This window comes from Scyliorhinus canicula, chromosome 5 (assembly GCF_902713615.1).
Source record: "Scyliorhinus canicula chromosome 5, sScyCan1.1, whole genome shotgun sequence".
Taxonomy (NCBI): Eukaryota; Metazoa; Chordata; class Chondrichthyes; order Carcharhiniformes; family Scyliorhinidae; genus Scyliorhinus; species Scyliorhinus canicula.
In genome coordinates this window covers 164,701,470-164,721,274 of record NC_052150.1, presented here as the reverse complement: position 1 = coordinate 164,721,274, position 19,805 = coordinate 164,701,470, and the positions used below count along the sequence as shown (strand labels likewise).

Below are 19,805 nucleotides of genomic sequence, written 5' to 3'. Positions count from 1 at the left end.
TTCGCGCTCTATGAAATATATAGAGATAACATTAGCTATCTGCTAGTCTTCAGCAACTACATGTGTTTCTACATATTATTAAATGTTTTAACATACTGGGCACAATTCTCTGGCCAAGTTGTGCTCTCGTTCGAACACAACACAGCCAGAAATGGGACGCAGACCATGTAAAGGTTCCATTGACCTTGGGTGGGAATTTCTGGTCGGTGGGTGGATGAGACTGAAGAATCCCACCCCAAGTGTCATTGGATAGCGGTGGGGAACTCGCCGGCAAAGCCAGTGGAACACTCCCTGAAAAACCAACCATAAGAAATTTTTCTGTTGAATCGTGACAACTATCTCTTCCTAGAGGCCTTTGCTAACTCTTCCTAGATTCCTTTTAGATGCATGGATATAATCCATCTGGATCAAGAGTTTTATCCTGAGTTTGATTATCCTTCCTCCTTATTTTCAGTGCATTTATATAATTTTGAATCTCATCTTTTCGTTTTATGTTGACCTGATCAATCTCCCTAATAAATACTGATGCAAAATAATTAATCTTTCTGGTTACTTTCATATCACTATCATGTTACTCTCTCTGTCACTTAGTTACCCACTCTCTCTGTCCCTTAGTTGCCTAATGCCTTCCCCCTTGTTTAAAAACTGCCTCTGAAATATTTCACTATTTTGTTTAATGTTCTTTAATAATTTAATTGTTCTTCTTTGCCTTCCTAATTATTTTTACTTCTCTCCTAATGTTTTCACCATGTTGAATAGTTTTAAATATTCCATTATTGTTCTTTACTATTGTTCCCCAATATTTCTGGCATTATTATTACAATTCGCCTCAACACAGTTGGTTTGATTTCCATATATGAAACCAAAGGGGTTTATAAACACTGAAGGGATCTGTAACCACTCCCTGTAACAAAAAATTCCAATATTTGGTACAATAAATTTCTTCTCACTGTTCCGCTCACATTCAGTGATAATTTAGAATGTTAAAATTGACACTATTTTATCATAGACTACCCAACATTAGGAATAGTCTAACTTATTAATTTAAAAATATTATATTCAATCTCTTGGCCTTCTCTGCTCCAATGGAAATTGTTTGAAATCTCTCTTCATAACATCTGCTCTGTATGCTTTCTGGAATGGGGTGACCAAAATGCACACAATACTCTAATTTTGGACTAATCATGGTTTTGTATAAATTCATTTTATCTTGTCATAGATATTTCATACTCTATATTGGTGTCATAACATTCATGGTTCAGTATATAAAATTAGGGTGAAAACAATGTGATAATTAGAAACTTTTCCATATGTTAAAGGAATTACTATTTACATGTTTTATTGAGCTTGTCGTAACTAGGTCAGTGACTCTAGGATTATGTGTTTGATTACATTCAAATCCTTCCAGATCAATGAGACAAGTCTAATTTCCCTATAGTCTGGAAAGCCATATCAGCTCCATCAACATAAACTGATATTTAAAATTAGACTACAGTCTCTATACCAACACATTTGTAACTTTTTTACACCACCAGTGCATATTAACAAATATATGGTTGAAATTGGGATATATATGAAAGATTGAATATGCAAGAGAAAGTCAGCAATATAAGTGACATTCCCAAGGCATCACGCAGAGATATTTTACACAATTGCAAAACATACCCATTACTAGAAGTTTTTTATGTAGGTACGGTGTCTAGCGGAGCTCGAGGTTACTCAACATCCAAACAACTCCCCCAGTCTTGTTTGTTGGTTGGCTGTGATTTGTTTAAGTTTCAGGGCACATTTATTTTGTTGGAGAATGATGGAGTCTGTGCAGAAAGCTACTGTTGTGGAATTCAGGGGTATGGGACAGAATTAGCAGCTTGAAGCAAAAATAGTATTCAGTCAATACAAACCTATTGATGCGAGTTACCACAGCACAAAAACATCGCAATATCATCCACACAGTATTTTTAAAAAGAGGTGAAAAAAAGAAAAATGAAACGAGAAAAAAGTAACACAATCTCCTCCATCAAGATGTGAAAATCCCTTGGCTCCATTACTGAGACAGGTGTCAATCTGTGCAGTATGCTCGATTTAACAGCAACATCTTCAGTAGAACCAGAACGTTGGTCAAATTATTTATGTCTGTCAAAACAGTATGCACCCAGTTTTCACCCAAGAGAACTAAAATTTAATAATGAGATTGGACCAGTTCTGACAAAACCAGTTGTGTACCTGCAGTTTCTTCTTCACACAATGCCCAAAACAATTTAATTTCAAAGTAACTTGCAATTTCCTAGAATTAGGACGTTTGGAAGGATAGTTCCAGTTCATTGTTCAATAATTTAGCCCTTTTTCATACAATGCTTATGACAGACACAGAAAATAAATCTTAAAACAGTGTACTCTGAAAGTGTTTGGTATACAGATCAGAAAAGAGGGCACTTATGTTCCTTAATTGCATTCAATAAGATTGTGAACCAATATAAGGGCAGGTGGTGCCAGAATGGGATTGTCGCTGGACTAGAATCCAGAGACCCAGGATAATGATCTGGGAACCTGAGGGGTTCGAAGCTCATCAGGACAGGTGTTGGAATTTCAACTCAATAAAATATTAGAATTTAAAAAGTTTAATAATGACCATGAAACCATTGTCGATTGTTGTAAAAACCCACCTGGTTCACCTTTTGGGAGGGAAATCTGCCACCCATATCTGGTCTGGCCAACATGTGACTCCAGACCCATAGCAATGTGGTTGACTCTTAACTGCCCTCTCAAGGGCAATTAGCAATGGGCATAGCCTTTTATGCCCACACCCATGAATGAATAAAAAAGAAATAAGGGTAGGGCAGCTCCTTGTACAATTATTCATGGATATACCATTTTTTCCCAAAAGTAACTATATTTTCTGAAACTTCTGTTTCTGGGATTGGATTCCACAGCTTCCAAAAAAACAAACAAATCAGATTGAAGGGCCTCACGGTAGCATGGTGGTTAGCATCAATGCTTCACACCTCCAGGGTCCCAGGTTCGATTCCCGGCTGGGTCACTGTCTGTGTGGAGTCTGCACGTCCTCCCTGTGTGTGCGTGGGTTTCCTCCGGGTGCTCCGGTTTCCTCCCACAGTCCAAAGATGTGCGGGTTAGGTGGATTGGCCATGCTAAATTGCCCGTAGTGTAAGGTTAATGGGGGGGGATTGTTGGGTTACGGGTATACGGGTTACGTGGGTTTAAGTAGGGTGATCATTGCTCGGCACAACATCGAGGGCCGAAGGGCCTGCTCTGTGCTGTACTGTTCTATGTTCTATGTTCTATTGTAATTTGACGTGCTGGGATAGTAACTGCACTTCAACAGGTCAATTAAATAATAGAATTTTCTTATGGCGAATGCCAAATTCCATTCAGAATGAAAACATTTTAAAGATCCTTATGACATCAAAATGAAATTTTACAATTGTTTCCTTTTAATTTTCAACCGACCCAAGGGGTGTATGCAACCGTACATAGATCATATAGATTGAAAATTTAACTTCTATTCATAAAATTCTAAAATTCTAAAAGTAGGACTAAACAATAAAGTGCAGTTAAAATAAAAAATATTTTCAGATACATTATATATGTTGTTTTAAAAGTATGAAACTTGCAGTATTATGATCATCGGCTATAAAGAAATATGGCATATACTGAAGAGATAAAAGACACTGAAGAGATAAAAGACACTAAAGTTTTTTTCCCCTTTCAACATGGGATAGACAGCACACCCTATTTCTAGTTCATTTCCTTCAATATTATATTGTTTTTAGACTAAATAACAATCACATTCAGACTAATAACAAAACAAAGTAAAAAGAAATAGTGACTCCTTTAAAATAGAATTTATTTGAATTAGTATTGTGAATGCAAATTCAATTGGAATCCAGCTGAGCTATTAACTAAGCTAAGTTGATGCTTGCAGCTTTAAATCAACCAGCTTGCAATGGGGAAACAAAAACAGAACGTTATAGAAATGCTCAGCAGGTCCACTAGCATCCATGGAGAAAGAGAGTTAATGTTTCAGATTCAGTTGTGATGAAACCACATTGACCTGCTAGCGCTGTTCCTCTCTCCCCAGATATTGCAGATATTGGCAAACCAGAGTGCTTAAAAACAGCATTTTCTGTTTTGATGTTGGATTTCAAGCATCCGCAAAAAGTTTGCCTTTATAGCTAAAGGAATAGAGTTGTAACTATACAGAGCATTGGTAAGACCACACCTGGAGTATTGTGCACAGTTTGGTCCCCTTATTTGAGGAAAGATGTTGTGGCATGAGAGGCAGTTCGGAGGAGGTTCATTAGGTTGATTCCAGAGATGAGTGGTTTGTGCATGAAGAGAGAATGAACAGTTCAGGTTTATATAGAGTTTAGAAGAATGAAGGGAGATCAAATTGAGGTATACAAGATGATAAAAGGTATTGATAAAGTAGACGTGTGGCATTCTAGAACTGCAGGTCATAGTCTTAGGTAGCAAATCAGGGGCTGGTTTAGCTCACCAAGCTAAATCGCTGGCTTTTCAAGCAGGCCAGCAGCACGGTTCAATTCCAGCCTCCCCGGACAGGCGCCGGAATGTGGCGACTAGGGGCTTTTCACAGTAACTTCATTGAAGCCTACTCGTGACAATAAGCGATTTTCATTTCAAATTTAAAATGGAGTCGAGGAGAAACTACTTCTCCCAAAGGGTTGTGAATCTGTGGAATTCACTACCCGAGAGTGCAGTGGATGCTGGGATAATTAATAAATTTAACGAGGAGTTAGACAGATTTTTAATAGGTAATAGGTTGAAGGGTTATGGAGAAAGGGCAGGATGGTGGAGTTAAGGCCAGAATCAGGCATGATCGAATAGTGGAGCAGACGTGATGGGCCAAATAGCCTAATTTTGGTGTTATATCTTATGAACTTATGGTCACTGTTCTCAACATTCAAAATCAGATCTTACCATTTAAATGTGTAGCTAAATCAAGTAATTGACGGTCTATCCAAATATCATAATTGTCTTTATGTATCATACACAATACAAATATGCAAAAGCAAATAAACCTCCACTAAGAATAGCAGATGAACTAGTCCTTGGATCTCACTGTCCATAAAAGTGAAACAAAGACATTGCATGATTAGAGAAACCACATGGTTTTCAGTAACAACACTTGCAGGTAATTTGAGCACAACTTGTCAAATTACAAGCTCATTCCTCAAACCAGTAACATTTAATATACCAAGATAGAGTTTTCATTGTCACTGTTAATACCGACTTGAGTCCATTTGACTCACAAATGCAATTAAGGTTCACTGGCACCACTTGCCGCCCAACCCCTTTTTTTTACAAATATGTTGTCAAAGTGTAGGTACTAATAAGAGTCATCAACTTTAAAGATTAGCAATAACAGAAAATGTATCATTTTGACCTTATAATTATGGAAAATCACCATTCTTTTACATCTCAGCTAAAACACAAGAAAAAGTCCATGATCAATGTAGAAGAGTCACTGCAGCTCCCCAAAGAACAGGGCATTTGATCTTTAATATAAATAGATAGTGAGCAGCAGACTAGCTGCCAAACAGGCATGAGCTGGATGGAATATTCAGGATAGATAGGAAAATGGGTCAAGACCAGAGCAGATTAAGTACTCCCAGAGATGCACTATCTTTCATCGCAATGACTAGATGAGACAGAGTACTTTCCTTCCCCAGCGGCTTATATTTTTAGTCTTATACATAAGTTTAGGATGTCAAAAACATTATTGATGGTAGGGTTTTACCACCTTGTACACTTCCCCAATCCCTGATTATTTATCCCCCCCCCCCATTTCTATAGAACAGGATTTTATTTCCCCAATTTTCCTTCCTCCATTTTTCCCGTAAAATTGACATATGCACATTCCTTTTCATAAAAAGAGAACCAAGAAATCAATCTTTTAATATTTTCTAACCTATGAACAGTAAGGCCAATTATAGTGCCAATCCAACGTCTAGGATTGAAACCGGGACTGACAGTTAATATGCATTCCAGTTCAATTAGCTAATTCTGTTGACTGATTTTATATAGACAATTTTCACAATTAAACAGATATAAAAATCATTTTTATACCGGGGGGGGGGGGGGGGGGGGGGGGGGGGTATGGAAGAGATAGTCAATACTGAGGAGTACACCCACAAATCACAGGAAAACATGAATAAACTTGCAGAATAGAGAAATGAAGTTCAACACAGATATATGCGAGGTAGTACAGTGCTAGGGAGAAAAGAGCAGCCATTTATTAGTTGAAAGGTACAAATCAAGGTGTGGGAAAGGGAAACTAAAGATACACGAACCACTAAAGATTGTGTCACATATTAACAAGGCCATAAAAAGGCAAAGCATGCACAAGACTTTCTTTCTATAGGGAGAGAGCCGAAAAGTAGGAAAGTTACACTAAACCTGATGACACTCGAGAACTGCATGTAGTTCTGGCAGTCATATTACAAAAAGGATATGGAGGCACTGGAGAACAATTACAAGGATGATACTGGACACCTGTGGGAATTTACATCAGGAAAAGCTGGGTTCTCCTTTGAGAAAGAGGTTGAGGTGTGACCTAATAGAGGTCTGTGGAATTAAGAAAGAGGCTTTATTAGAGGGAATACAGAGAATATCTTTCCACTTGTGGGGAAGAGCAAAACTGGAGGGCACAAATACAAGATGGTCACACCAAGAAATCCAACAGGGAATTCAGAAGAAATTCCTTCATCCAAAGAGTGGTGGGAACATAGAACGTATCACCACAGGGAGTGATTCGCATTTAAAGGATACTCAACAATCAAGAGGGAGAAGGGGAAAGAGTTACAATGGTACGTTTAGGTGTGGAAAATTGGGAGGAAGCACAAGTGGACCATGGACTTGCTGTGATGAATGGCCTATTTTGATGTTCCATACTATTGCGATTCGGTTTTGAACAGATGCCAGCTGTCTGCTCAGATGTATGCAATAGATGTTTAAAGAGCAGTTTTCCTGGCATCCACCTAATCAACAATAATCATCAACCCATCACTAAACAAATTAACTGGTCATTTGTCTTACTGCAGTTTAAAAGGTCATTTGGATTGCAAATACTGTGTGACATTGGGAGGTCATGAAGGGAGTGTTTTTAAACAAAGATCAATGTTTGGCAGTGGAATATTTTCCATTAGTGGATAAAAATGTTCCCATGGTACTGTTCAAAGGAAAGTAGGGATAATTCTCCCCAGAGTTCTGACCCAATTTGTCTCTAAATCAACATCACTGTCACAGATTGTGGTCATTTATAGATCAATGTTGCTTGAGAACTTGGATGTGCGCAGATTTTCTGCCACAGTGAACTACTGTTACTGCATCCCAAGGCTGTGAAAGGCACCATATAAATGAAAGTTCTTTCTTCCTCCTGAAACCCAAGAAAAACAGTAAGATTCACTGCTTTTATACCCATAGGTTTTTGATGTAGAAATAAATTTAAGGATGGCACAGTGGCAAGCACTGCTGCCTCACAGCACTAGGGACCCAGGCTCGATTCCAACCGTGGGTAACTGTGTGTGGAGTTTGCACATTCGCCCCGTGTCTGCGTGAGTTTCCTCCGGGTGCTCCGGTTTCCTCCCACAGGTCAAAGATATGCAGCTTAGGTGGATTGGGCATGCTAAATTGCTCCTCAAGTGTCCAAAGGTTAGGTGGGGTTATGGGATAGGGCGGGGGATTGGACTTGGGCAGGGTGTTCTTTCGGATGGTCGGTGCAGGCTCGATGGGCCAAATGGCCTCTTTCTGTACTATGATCACTGATATGCAAAGATAACAATATAATCCATCTGTGATGCATTGAAGAGGATTTTATTGCACAAGTACCAGAATCAACTTTCCGCACATAACTACTAAACATTTTGAACTGCAACACCAATGGGGGATTACATTCCTTTCTGACGGTTATAACTTAGATTATTACTGGCTGGGGACTAATGGCAATCCCACAATCCTTAGTGAGTATGAGCTCCCCAAATGAGGAAGGCGGAGAAATCATTCGCAGCGTCACCTGCATAAACAAAGCTGGTCAGTGTGGAACCAGCTGGAGAAGAGAGCAGTGGTGGAGTACTGCTGTTGTATATATAAAAAAAATTGTAAATAAAGTTATTTCTTTTCGATTCTACAAACTCATGCTGGATTCTTTGTGGACCTCACAAAACTGGGGATGAGGGTTAAAGTGAATAGCTGTCTACACTGCTGAAGCCACCTCCCCGGATTTTTGTTGGATACAGGTTGGAAGATTTTTACTGTTGCACCATGCCTCTTTATGGACATTTGGATGTCTTTGATGCTGCGCTGGAAAGTTGGAACCAGTACAGACAACAGATGTGTCACTACTTCTGGGCGAATAACATCACCAAAAACGAGCGCCAGGTGGTCGTTTTGTTCGCCGCCTGTGGCCCGCACATGTTTGGTGTGATTAGGAGCCTGACATATCCAGCTGCGCCAGGCACCAAGACGTTTGATGAACTTGTGACCTTAGTGGGGCAACATTTTAACCCTACCCAGTCCACAGTAGTCCAGCATTACCGATTTAATACCGCAGTGAGGACCCCAGGAGAATCCCTTGCTGAGTTTCTATCCAGACTACGCAGGATTGGGGAGTACTGTGACTATGGTAAGACTTTTGTCAGAAATGTTACGCGATTGTTTAGTTTGCGGTATTAACAATATGGCCACCCAGAGGAAGTTGTCAGACGAGCTGACATTGTTGACTTTTCAACAGTCCATTCAGGTAGCATTGTCCCGAGAGAGCGCAGAACGGGGAGTGCTGGAGCTACAGGGAATGGAGGCGCACGCCTTGATACGCAGCCCCTTCCGTCCAAAAGCATCTCCCCACACCCTGCTGTAACTTCAGCGGGGCAGCATCCAGATCGATGCCAGTGGCCGCCTTCTCCAGAACCGATGGACGAGGAACGATGTCCGTGTCGGACTTGTGGGCGCCGACCCCATCGCGGACAGAGGTCCTGGGGTGCCGGAGGCGCCGTCGTTCCGACAGAAACTGGGGCCAGCCCAGGGGCCGTACCTTCCATTTGGATGAAATTGCAGGGACTACGCCAGAGGATGTGGAGGCGGAGCATGGCTGCCTGCAGCTGCATTGTATGGCAGCTCCCCGTGTGGCCCCCATTAAAGTGACCGTATGAGTTGGACACTAGTGCAGCGGTCTCAGTAATTGTCCAGAGGACATTCAACCACATCAAGCATTGTATACAGACCCTTACATTAACTGATACACAGGCCAGGTTGGCCACCTACACCGGGCAACCCCTATTCCTTATGGACGCCAGGAGAGGCGTTTCCCACTTATTGTGGTGCGCAGCCACGGGCCCAGCCTGTTGGGTCAGGACTGGTTGCACCATTTGCAGCAGCACATCCTTCAAACAGGTTCTGGAAGGTTATCAGGAGGTACAATGGTGGTACCCAGATGTATTCTAGCCCGCTTTGGGGGAAGATGAAAGGGGCCGTAGCCAGAATCCAGGTTGAACCGGGAGCCACGCCGCGCTATTTCCGGGCATGCCCGGTGCTTTACGCTTTGCTCAAGAAGGTAGAAGCGGAGCTCACTCGTTTGGAGTTCTTGGGTATTACCAGGCCCGTCCGTTCCGCTGACTGGGCAGTGCCAGGTGTACCAGTAATTAAGCCAGGTGCCACGGTTCGCTTGCATGGCGACTATAAACTTAGTGAATACGGCTTCCGGCTCGACCGATACCCAATGCCCCACATAGAAAAACTCTACACAAAGCTTGCAGGCAGACTCATTCCCAAAATTGGATACGAGTCATGCCTACCTCCAGTTGGAGCTGGACCCTGCCTCCCAGCCATATGCAACTATTAATACACACAGGGGCCTGTATGCGTATACACGGTTGCCCTTTAGAGTATCCACTGTCTGTGTTTATAGATGCTTCTCAGAGTCTGGAGTGTGTTTACGTCATACAAAGTGCATCTTTCAGATTAAGTAAGTAGTCTACCTGGGTTATCGGGTGGACCGCGAAGATTTGCACCCCGTCGCAGAGAAGGTGCGTGTGATTCAACAGGCCTCCGCCCCGACTGACACTTCGCTTCTTCGTTCTTTTCTCAGCCTCGTGAACTATTACGGGAAGTTCCTCCCCAATCTGGCAACTACGCTGGCCCTGTTGCACCTTCTGCTGAAGAAGAATCACACCTGGGTTTGGGGTCAGCTGCAAGAAACCGCTTTCCGGCGAGTGAAACAGCAATCGTCGTCATCTGGGTTACTAACCCACTATGATCCCGAAAAGTATATGCTCATCACGTGTGATACATCCCCGTATGGTATTGGAGCCATCCTGCCCCACAAGGTGGAGAATGGAGCTGAGCGGCCGATAGCTTTCGCCTCCCACACATTGACTGCAGCGGAAACGAGGTACGCGCAGATCGAGAAGGAGGGCCTGGCGGCGGTCTTTGCGGTGAAACCCTTCCACCAGTATGTTTATGGCCGTCACGTCACTATCATGACTGATCATAAGCCTCTGCTTGGACTTTTCCGCAAAGATAAGCCAATTCCGCCCATTGCTTCCGCATGGATCCAGCGCTGGGCTTTGTTGCTCGCTGCCTACGAGTATTCTGTAGAGCATAAGCCAGATAGCACTGAGCCGATTGCCTTTGTCGACTGGCCCCATGTTGACCCCCAAGACAGGTGAGGTGGTTACAACCCTAAATTTTATGGACTCCTTGCCTGTCACGGCATCACAGATCCGTGAGTGGACCCAAACGGATCCAGTCCTGTCAAAGGTTCAGCACATAGTCCTGTATGGTGGGCAGCATAGACAGCTCCCAGGCGAGTTGCGGGCATTTTCCTCCAAGCTGTCAGAATTTAGCATGGAAGACAGTATCCTCTTGTGGGGGACGCGTGTGATTGTCTTGGAAAAAAGACAGGAGCGGATATTAAAGGACGTGTACAATGGGCATCCGGGTGTGACCAAAATGAAAATGTTGGCCCGTAGTTAATTCTGGTGGTCAGGCCGCGACGCCGACATTGAGAAGGTGGCCCAACGATCAAGAGGATGCGTTTGTCTTTCAGCACGCATGGCCTCCCCGAGGTGCTCATAATGGACTTTCACAAGTGAGGAGTTTGCGAGGTTCATGAAGATGACGGTATAACGCCATATCCGCACCACTCCGTACCATGCGGCTTCCAATGCATTGTTCAAACAGGGCCTAAAGAAAAGACACTAGACTGACTGGGGACATTGGCACAAATTATGCAGCACTCAAGAACGGCAGGAAAATGGCAGTTTGCACCTGGTGGCCCGGTGTTCATTCAAAATTTTGCTGGTGGTGCCCAGTGGGTTCCTGCCATTATCTTTCGACAAACGGGCCCGATCTCTTACTAGGTGCAAGCCCATTGTCGTCTCCAGCCCAAACATTTAGACCACGTTTGGTCCAGAAGGCCTCTTCAACCGATTCCCCGCCCCCGGAGTTCACTTCTACAGCCGCAGAGACCAGACACAGTGGAGGCCATCCTCATGATCTTCCTCTGGCACCGCACTCAAAGTCTGCGCCAGTTTTTGTAGAACCGCATGGAGATATGGACGGCGAGGTGTGGAGGACGGAGCAAGCCCGGGGGGTGGGAGGGGACTTCTCAAACAACACTTGGAATATTGTGTTCAGTTCTGGTCGCCTCATTATAGGAAGGATGTGGATGCTCTGGAGATGGTGCAGAGGAGATTTACCAGGATGCTGCCTGGACTAGAGGACATGTCTTATGAAGAAAGGTGAGGGAGCGAGGGCTTTTCTAACTGGAGCGAAGAAGGAAGAGAGGTGCCTTGATGGAGGTGTACAAGGTGATGAGAGGCATGGATAGAGTGGGTAGCCAGAGACTTTTCCCCAGAGTGGAAATGGCTGTCACGAGTGGACATAACATTTTAAGGTGATTGGAGGAAGGTATAGGGGAGATATCAGAGGTAGGTCCTTTACACAGAGTGGTGGGTGCGTGGAATGCACTGCCAGCAGAGGTGGTGGAGTCAGAATAATTGGGGACATTTAAGTGACTCTTGGACAGTCACATGGACAGCAGTAAATTGAAGGGGTGTAGGTTAGGTTGATATTACATTAGAATAAATGAACGACACAACATCGTGGCCGAAGGGTCTGTACTGTACTGTTCTATGTCGGGAATCGGCGAGTGTGTCAGGATGAAGGTGTCGTGCACAGTGTCTGGGGATCGAGTGCAGACGTGCATGGCACGCATCCGATGGTCACGTATCAGCTGGACGTTCATCAAGGGGAACCCTTTTCGGCTTGTGTAGAATAGCTTGTCATCTGCAGGTACTCGTTGGGGTACATGCGTCCCGTCGACTCAGAGCATCCGGTCAATGGTGGCGAACCTCACTGCCTGGGCATCCTGGTGGGCTCGGTCCACATTGAAATGGATGTATTGTGCCGACTGGACATATAGAGCCTCCAATACAGTGCGGATGCACTTGTGCACCGAGCTCTGGGAGATCCTGGACAAATGCCCATTCAGCGCCTGGAAGGACTCCGTGGTGTAAAAGTTCAGGGTGACTGTCAGCTTGACGACCCCTGGGAGTGGATATTCTCCCCCATTCCGCCACAGTTCCAGATGCACCAAGATCTGGCAGATTTGTTGCACTGTCTCCCTGTTGAGCCCAAGTTTTGAACGGCATGCCTAGTCCGGCAGGTCCTTGAATGACAGGCGCTGCTGATACACACAAGGCCTCTTTGGCACCTCCACCTCCTCGACCTGATGGGTGGCCGGCTCTCCATCCTGCAACGTCCTGCTCCTCAAGCAGCGCCAGCTCATACAGCCACACAGAATCCCCCAAGGCTGCAGTGACCAGCAGAAAGGCCACCATTGTTGATTGAAATGAAATAACCATTGTATGTAGGGGCCGACATGTGCGTACCCCTGTGTCCAATCAGGTGAATCAGGCTACATGATGGCCCCAGTTGGCACTGCAGGCTGTGCCCTCGCATGCCCGCCCCCATCTCCGCACCCCTGGTCCTGGTGACCATCATATAAGGGCCTCTGGTCCTGGTGCCCATACCTGCTGCTAGGTGTACCATCAGCTGGCTCTGCCATTGCTAGCAGTAGGCTCTGCGGCCCCCACCTAGTGCCCCATTGCAGTGGGTGTTGCCCTGGGTGGGCCGCCTGATGCCCCGCCTATGAGTGGTGGCCGCTTGGGTGGTGAGAGGTACGGCGGAGGGTGGGGTACGGGTACCCATACAGCCAGTATCACTCTTCAAAGCCAGGGGCCAAGGCAAATAGTCAGTGGGGTGTGCAGCAAGATGTCGGCCTTGCAGGCCACTGCAATGGAGGTCCGTGCCTGGGCACCGCCTCAGTCTAGGGGGGGGGGGGTCACCCCTGCCCCATGGCCTTGTCCCCCCTGCCCTGGCAGGGCCTCCCCGCACACCAGCCAGCCCACGTTGACGCCTCCTTCCTCCTCTCTCTCCCTCATCAGCCATGATGCAATTTCATGATTTTTAAAAGCACAATTGAACTGTGCCGTCGGGAATTTGGGCCACTGGAGGTGGAGAATTGCGGAGGGCCCAGAGAATACCGGGTCGGGCCCGCTAATATGCAAATGGCATTTACTGTACGTGCATTCTGGAACGCATTGACACTGCTATCGAACAACGGAGTATTGCAATTTCGCGTCAAATCGGTGCTTGTCGCCATTTCAGTGTCAGAACCGATTCTCTGCCCAATCGTGTTTCCCGATTTTGCCGTCAACCAACAGAGAATCCCGCCCCCTGTCTCTCCCGCCCTCTGGGAAAGAGTGTTTTAAAGATTCCCCTGGTCTCCGTCTTAATAGGCAACACCTTATTTATAAAGTGTGCATCCTAGTCCTGATCACATCTACAAGGGAAAACATCCTTCCAGTATCCATGCTCTCAAGTTCCCTTAGGATCTTATTATGGTTCAACAAGATCACCCAAACTCTAAATGGATACAGGCCCCGCGGTATCAATTGCGTGAACCTTCTCTGAAATGCCTCTAATGTAGTTATATCCTTTCTTAAATATCAAGACCAATATTGTACACAGTACTCCAGAAATGATCGCACCAACACCCTGTACAACTATAGCAAAACATCTCTACTTTTATATTCCATTCCCCTTGCAATTGAAGAAAATATTCCATTTGCTTTTCTAATTACGTTCCATATCTACATGCTAACTTTGTCAATCATATAGCCGGCCACCCAGATGCCTCTGTACATCAGTTCTCAATCTCTGTCCATTTAAATAACACGTTGTTTTTCTATTATTCTTTCCAAAGTGGACAAGTTCACCTTTTCCTACATTCTAGTCCACCTGCCAACATTTTTCTCAGTCACTTAACCTATCTTGTGCCCTTGCACACTCCTTTTGTCTTCTTCACAACTTACTTTCCTACGTTTGTGTCATCAGCAAATTTAACAACCATACATTCGGTTGTCATTGGTATAAACTGTAAATAGTTGAGGTCCCAGCACTCATTCCTGTGCCACTCCACTCTTGCCAACCCAAAAATGACGCAGTTATGCTTGTGCTCGGTTTCCAGTTCGCTAACTAATCCCCTATCAATGCTCATAGGCTACCCCTACCACATAACTTCTCTGGCAAGTTTCTCCATCCTGCCGCACCGGTTGTCTGGTGCAGCACGCCCCCGCTGGCAGCGGATTCTCAGTACTGGCAGCCGACCAATGGGGTTGCCCATTGTGGGCATCTCCACGCCATCAGGAAATCCATGCGGGCGAGTATGTTGCCAGCGAAACAGAGGATCCTGCCGACGGAGAATCAAGCCCCTTATGTTTGATGTTGCACCTTGTCAAATGCCTTCTGGAAGTGCAAGTATAACACATCAACTGGTTCCACTTATCCCCGTTATTTGTTCCCTTTCATGAAACCATGTTGACTCTGCCTGATTTCATTAAGATTTCAAAGAGCTCAGTTATAACCTCCTTAATAATAGATTGAAGCATTTTCCCCATGACAGATGTTAAGCCATCTGACCTGCACTTTCCTATTACTGTCTCCCTCCTTTCGAGAAAGGAGTCACATTCATTATTTTCCCAATATGATGGGACCTTTCCAGAATCTAGGAAATTTTGGAACATTAAAATCAATGCATCCACTCAGCAGCCACTTAACACCGTAAGATGAAGCCCATCAGGACCTGGGGATTTGTAAGATTTTTGTTCTAATAATTTTCTCAATACTCTTTCCCTAGTGATTGTAATTGTTTTAAGTTCTTCCTCCCTTTCACCTTCTGATTTACAAATAATTCTGGGATGTTATTTGTTTCCCCTAGAGTGAAGGCAGATGCAAAAAAAAATCTGTTCAATTATTTTCCATCATTAACTCCCCAGACTCACTCTTACTGAGGTCCAATGCTCACTTTATTTACTCTGTTCCTTTTGAAATACCTTGCTGGAATATACTTCTAGCAAATTTTCTCTCACTTGTTGCCCCCGTCACTGACTTTTTGTAGGATTTGTAAGGACTTTCAAGGCCAAAACAAAAAGCGGTTGAGATGTGGTTGTCTCTGGCAAGGCCAGCATTTTTTGTCCACCTGCGTTGTCATTTCAGGAGGTATTTTAAGAGTCAACCACTTTGTTGTGGTACTGGAGCCATACGTGGACCAAACCAGGAATGGATGTCAGATTTCCTTCCATAGAGGACATTAGATAGGATTTTACAACAACAATCAACAATGGTTTCATGGTCATTATTGAACTTTTAATGCAGATTATTGCATTGAATTCAAATTTCACTATCTGCAGTGGTGGGATTCAAACCTAGGTCAATACAGCTGTGCCATCATCTCCCCTGATTAACTATCATCCATTTTACACTACTGCCTAAAGAGAATTGCACCACGCAGATCTCTATCACAAAGAAGAATTCAGTAAGTGGATAATACAATAGAAAACGATTGTATCATGAATATTTTCTTGAAGGGAGCGATTTTAAAATATGGCCATAGTATTGGGAGTTTCAGAAGTAACCTCATCCAATCTTAGAAGAGAAAAATGGGATTTAGGGGAGTGACCCAGTTAGAGGATGCAAATTCTGACTTTCAATTCTCTACTTGCACCTTCATTCACTCGGCTACTCAAAATTTGGGGGTTGGGGTGCAAGCATTTTATTCACACTCCATGGAATGGGAAGAAAATTATGCCATGTTCTACAGTCAACGAGGGCCATTCAAACAGTTCTTGGAACCAAAACTTTTATTTATGCATTATTTAAAAAATTTCCCCAGAAGTTAATTTGCTGATTTACAACGCAAGTCTTCCACAACTTGTAAAATCCACAGGTCATTGTCTCAGTGACGAGAATGGAAGTTACTGCTTAACATTTACATGTGCCTTTAGTTGGCTAGGTTACTTGTTTGTTTTAGTAGTGTCCTCCCAGGGAAGGAAATGTGAAGAGAACACTTGTAGTTATATTGACTTAGGACTCATGACCAAGGGCCTCAATTCACTTCATGTTCCTTCACCTCAGATGGAGTAACTATCATATACAATGTTTCCCACGACTGGACACACCATCCACCCCTACCAGCAGCACATTTTGGCTGTTGTAGGTAATAAACAGGATACACTACGACCATTCACCAAGCTTATTTGAACAGCAGCTTTCGGCTCCACAAGCAAAACCATTGGAATACTGCGATCACCAAGTTTCACTCCAGTCAAGCATCCTCATTTGACTTGGACATATACCATTGATCTTTCATCATTGTCACAGGCGCCATTTCTAGCACGATCCATGCAGTTCCAGCAGACCTACCATCTTTTCAAGTCAACTATGGTTTGGCAATAAAAATTCAGCAACAGACAATAAAAATTCCCTACCTCCCAATAACAAAATATAAGAAATGGACTCCACAGGCAGCACGGTAGTATAGTGGTTAGCACAATTGCTTCACAGCTCCAGGGTCCCAGGTTCGATTCCCGGCTGGGTCACTGTCTGTGCTGAGTCTGCAGGGGTTTCCTCCGGGTGCTCCGGTTTCCTCCCACAGTCCAAACGTGTGGGTTAGGTGGATTGGCCATGCTAAATTGCCCTTAGTGTCCAAAAAATATTAAGTGGGGGTTATTGGGTTACGGTAGATACGTGGGCTTCAGTAGGGTGCTCTTTGCAAGGGCCGGTGCAGACACGATGGGCCGAATGGCCTCCTTCTGCACTGTAAATTCTATGAATATTCCATTCAATAATGAACTGCTGAAGTAGAAACTACCAGAGAGCATGTATTCTACTTGCACAACTGTCCCGACTGTTTGCCATTTATGGGTAATTAATGCTATGATGTGACCATCAATTCACTCGAGACACGATTGGAAGTAAACAGTGGTTTTAATAGACTTACAACTGAGCCTGCCTGCGACCAGAAGAACTGAGGGCAGGCTCACAAGGCTGCAGCACTTTATACTTCTGGTAGTGGGAGGGGCCATGGGCAGAGCCATGGCGGAGCAGAGGGTGGAGCCCTGTACAAGCTCCTCATCTCCCCCTGTGGGCAGAGCCGCGCAACGGCTCACAGACAGCCCACAAGGACACAATACCATACAGTGTGAATTACATTAAGTACATTCACCACATGCTAAAATCTTCAACAAATGAAATTGCCAATAGGTCTTCTCGCTATAAGTTATGATTCATTCTTATCTTTATGAAGACTGTTAAATATTTAATTGACTTTAGGTTTGACATTCCCAGCAGCACACACGCCAAAGAAATTCAACATTTTTAAAATGGTACCTTTCCAAATCTGCTTTCTTCCTCCTGCAAACTAATTTCCAACAATTAACTTCACTAAAAAAGGGACAGGGGACATAACCATATATTGGAATTTGCTGTACCACTATTAACTTGTTACTCTTGGAGAAAATATAACGTGGGCTAAGTATCAGCAGCAGAATAAATTAATTTAGGCCACATTCATCTTTTCAATCCACATTACTGCATGTAATAAATTCATAAATGATGCCACTATGAAATTCCCAAGATTCACCTGCAGAAGACAAGTCATTGGACCCAGAGATACAATTTCACTGGCATCCATCATGGTGCAGGAAAACCAAGCCATGCTAGGCCCTAAAAATCTTTTCAGAGTCAAAGTGATTCATTTTTAACTTTGGGATGTATTATATGTACTTGCCATTTTCTAACTTCCAAACGCAACGAAACACACGGGGTGTCTCGAGCAGAAGAATACTTTAGCTTAAGCCAATATGATGTATATATTTCACGTCCACTGTTGTTTTGAAACTGCATGCGTGGATGAGCCCACATCACACAATTATGACAGTGTGGTTTGGATAGATTCCCTCAGCTGTATATTTGTGGGGAGGAAAAGGCTTCACAGCAAAACGCAATATGCCAGAAACACACCAAACACACAAACTTTTTTTAAAAATGACATTGGTCTGTGGCTGCTTCTGGTGCTGACACAGGACGTGTTACAAGATCAGGCGTCAATGGTGTGAACAAGGCGCTAGAGACGAGGATTTAAAAGGTGAAAGCTCCTGCCTGCACCGACGCTCAGGAAATGCGGCTGTGATCCTCTATTAACGTCCAACTTCAAGAGCAATTGGTTTATTTTACAGTGTACACCGGATTGCACATCTGGATTCCCCAAAATATAATTCACAATCCCTTAAAATATTCCTCAGACCGACCCTTAATTTTATTATTAAAACGATGAAATGGTTGTACCGACTGAGCGCTTTCCCGGAGTGTAACGAATCCCTGCAGCATCCTAATATCTCAGATCAGCGTTCCTGCTGCAACTTTATCTTACATAAACATATCATCGGTGTTTTTGAGGGAAAATGGGCCGGATAGGAACCCTTGAAAAGGTTGAGCACCCCCCCCCCCCCCCCCCCCCAAACAACAGGCGGAGAGAAACGTTGCTTATTGTTCCCACCTCAGCCGATCCCCCTCCTCCTCCCTCCCGGTTTTTTTTGTTCAAATGACAATAAAAAGGAGTCGCCGAGCCCACTGGAAAAACACTTCGAGTTATCCCCCCTACCCTCCCCTCTGCCAGCACTTACCTTGTGCACGTTGCTCCCGTAAGGTTTTAGTGACCGCTTTCCACACATTGCAGCCGAGTAAGCAGAGCAGGAGGGCGGCGGACCGAGAAAACTGGCTCATCCTTCCCTGGATTTCTCAGTGAGACCAGGCGGACGCCGAGACCAGTCCAGCCGAGAGACCGTCCATATTTAATGCTGCTGCTGGTGGTGGCGCTGGGCTACATCTCCAGCTGCCGCCTGCACCAAGCTCCAGCCTCAGCTCGATTCAAAGCAGCTTCCCCCCCCCCCCCCCCCCCGGGCCAATTTAACCCTTTCCTCACCCCGCCCCCACCCCGCCCCGTGAGGCGCGGCCCGGCTCCGCTGCCTTGAAGCTGTGGCGCCATCCGCTGCTCACGGGCTCGTTCTGCACTTTCTCAGCAACACGGATCAAGTCGTCCATCCTCAACGAGCCCACGAGTGACAGGCAGCAGCACTCTTCATTGCCACGAAATCTAGCACGGGAGACCTTTCGGCCCATCCTGTCTTGGACAGAATAAAAACTGCTGGACATCTGAAATAAGAACAGTAAATGCTGCAAAAACTCCGACAGCCTTTGGGCAGAGAGCAACAGGGTTGACGTTTTCGTCTCCAGTAGTCCAGTTCTGAAAAAGATTCATACCGGACTCGAAAGGTTAACTCTGTTTCTCTGCCCACCTGCTGATGTTTTTCCTGTATCTTATTTTGTTTTCGTTTCTGTCTTTCAAAAGAGTTGTGCACAGAAAGACA

The 19,805-nt window shown here is 44.5% G+C and overlaps 1 protein-coding gene across 1 annotated transcript in view; it reads right to left on the bottom strand.

The window, feature by feature from the left end:
• The window catches only part of fam171a1 (family with sequence similarity 171 member A1), a 209,516-nt gene extending 190,201 nt beyond the window's left edge, over window positions 1–19,315 (bottom strand). Inside the window, exon 1 of the mRNA XM_038797952.1 lies at window positions 19,062–19,315. Within this exon, the coding sequence (XP_038653880.1) occupies window positions 19,062–19,161 (100 nt within the window). The 5' untranslated portion in view covers window positions 19,162–19,315. The remainder of the gene's footprint in view (window positions 1–19,061) is intronic.
• Between the last annotated feature and the right edge of the window lie 490 nt (window positions 19,316–19,805).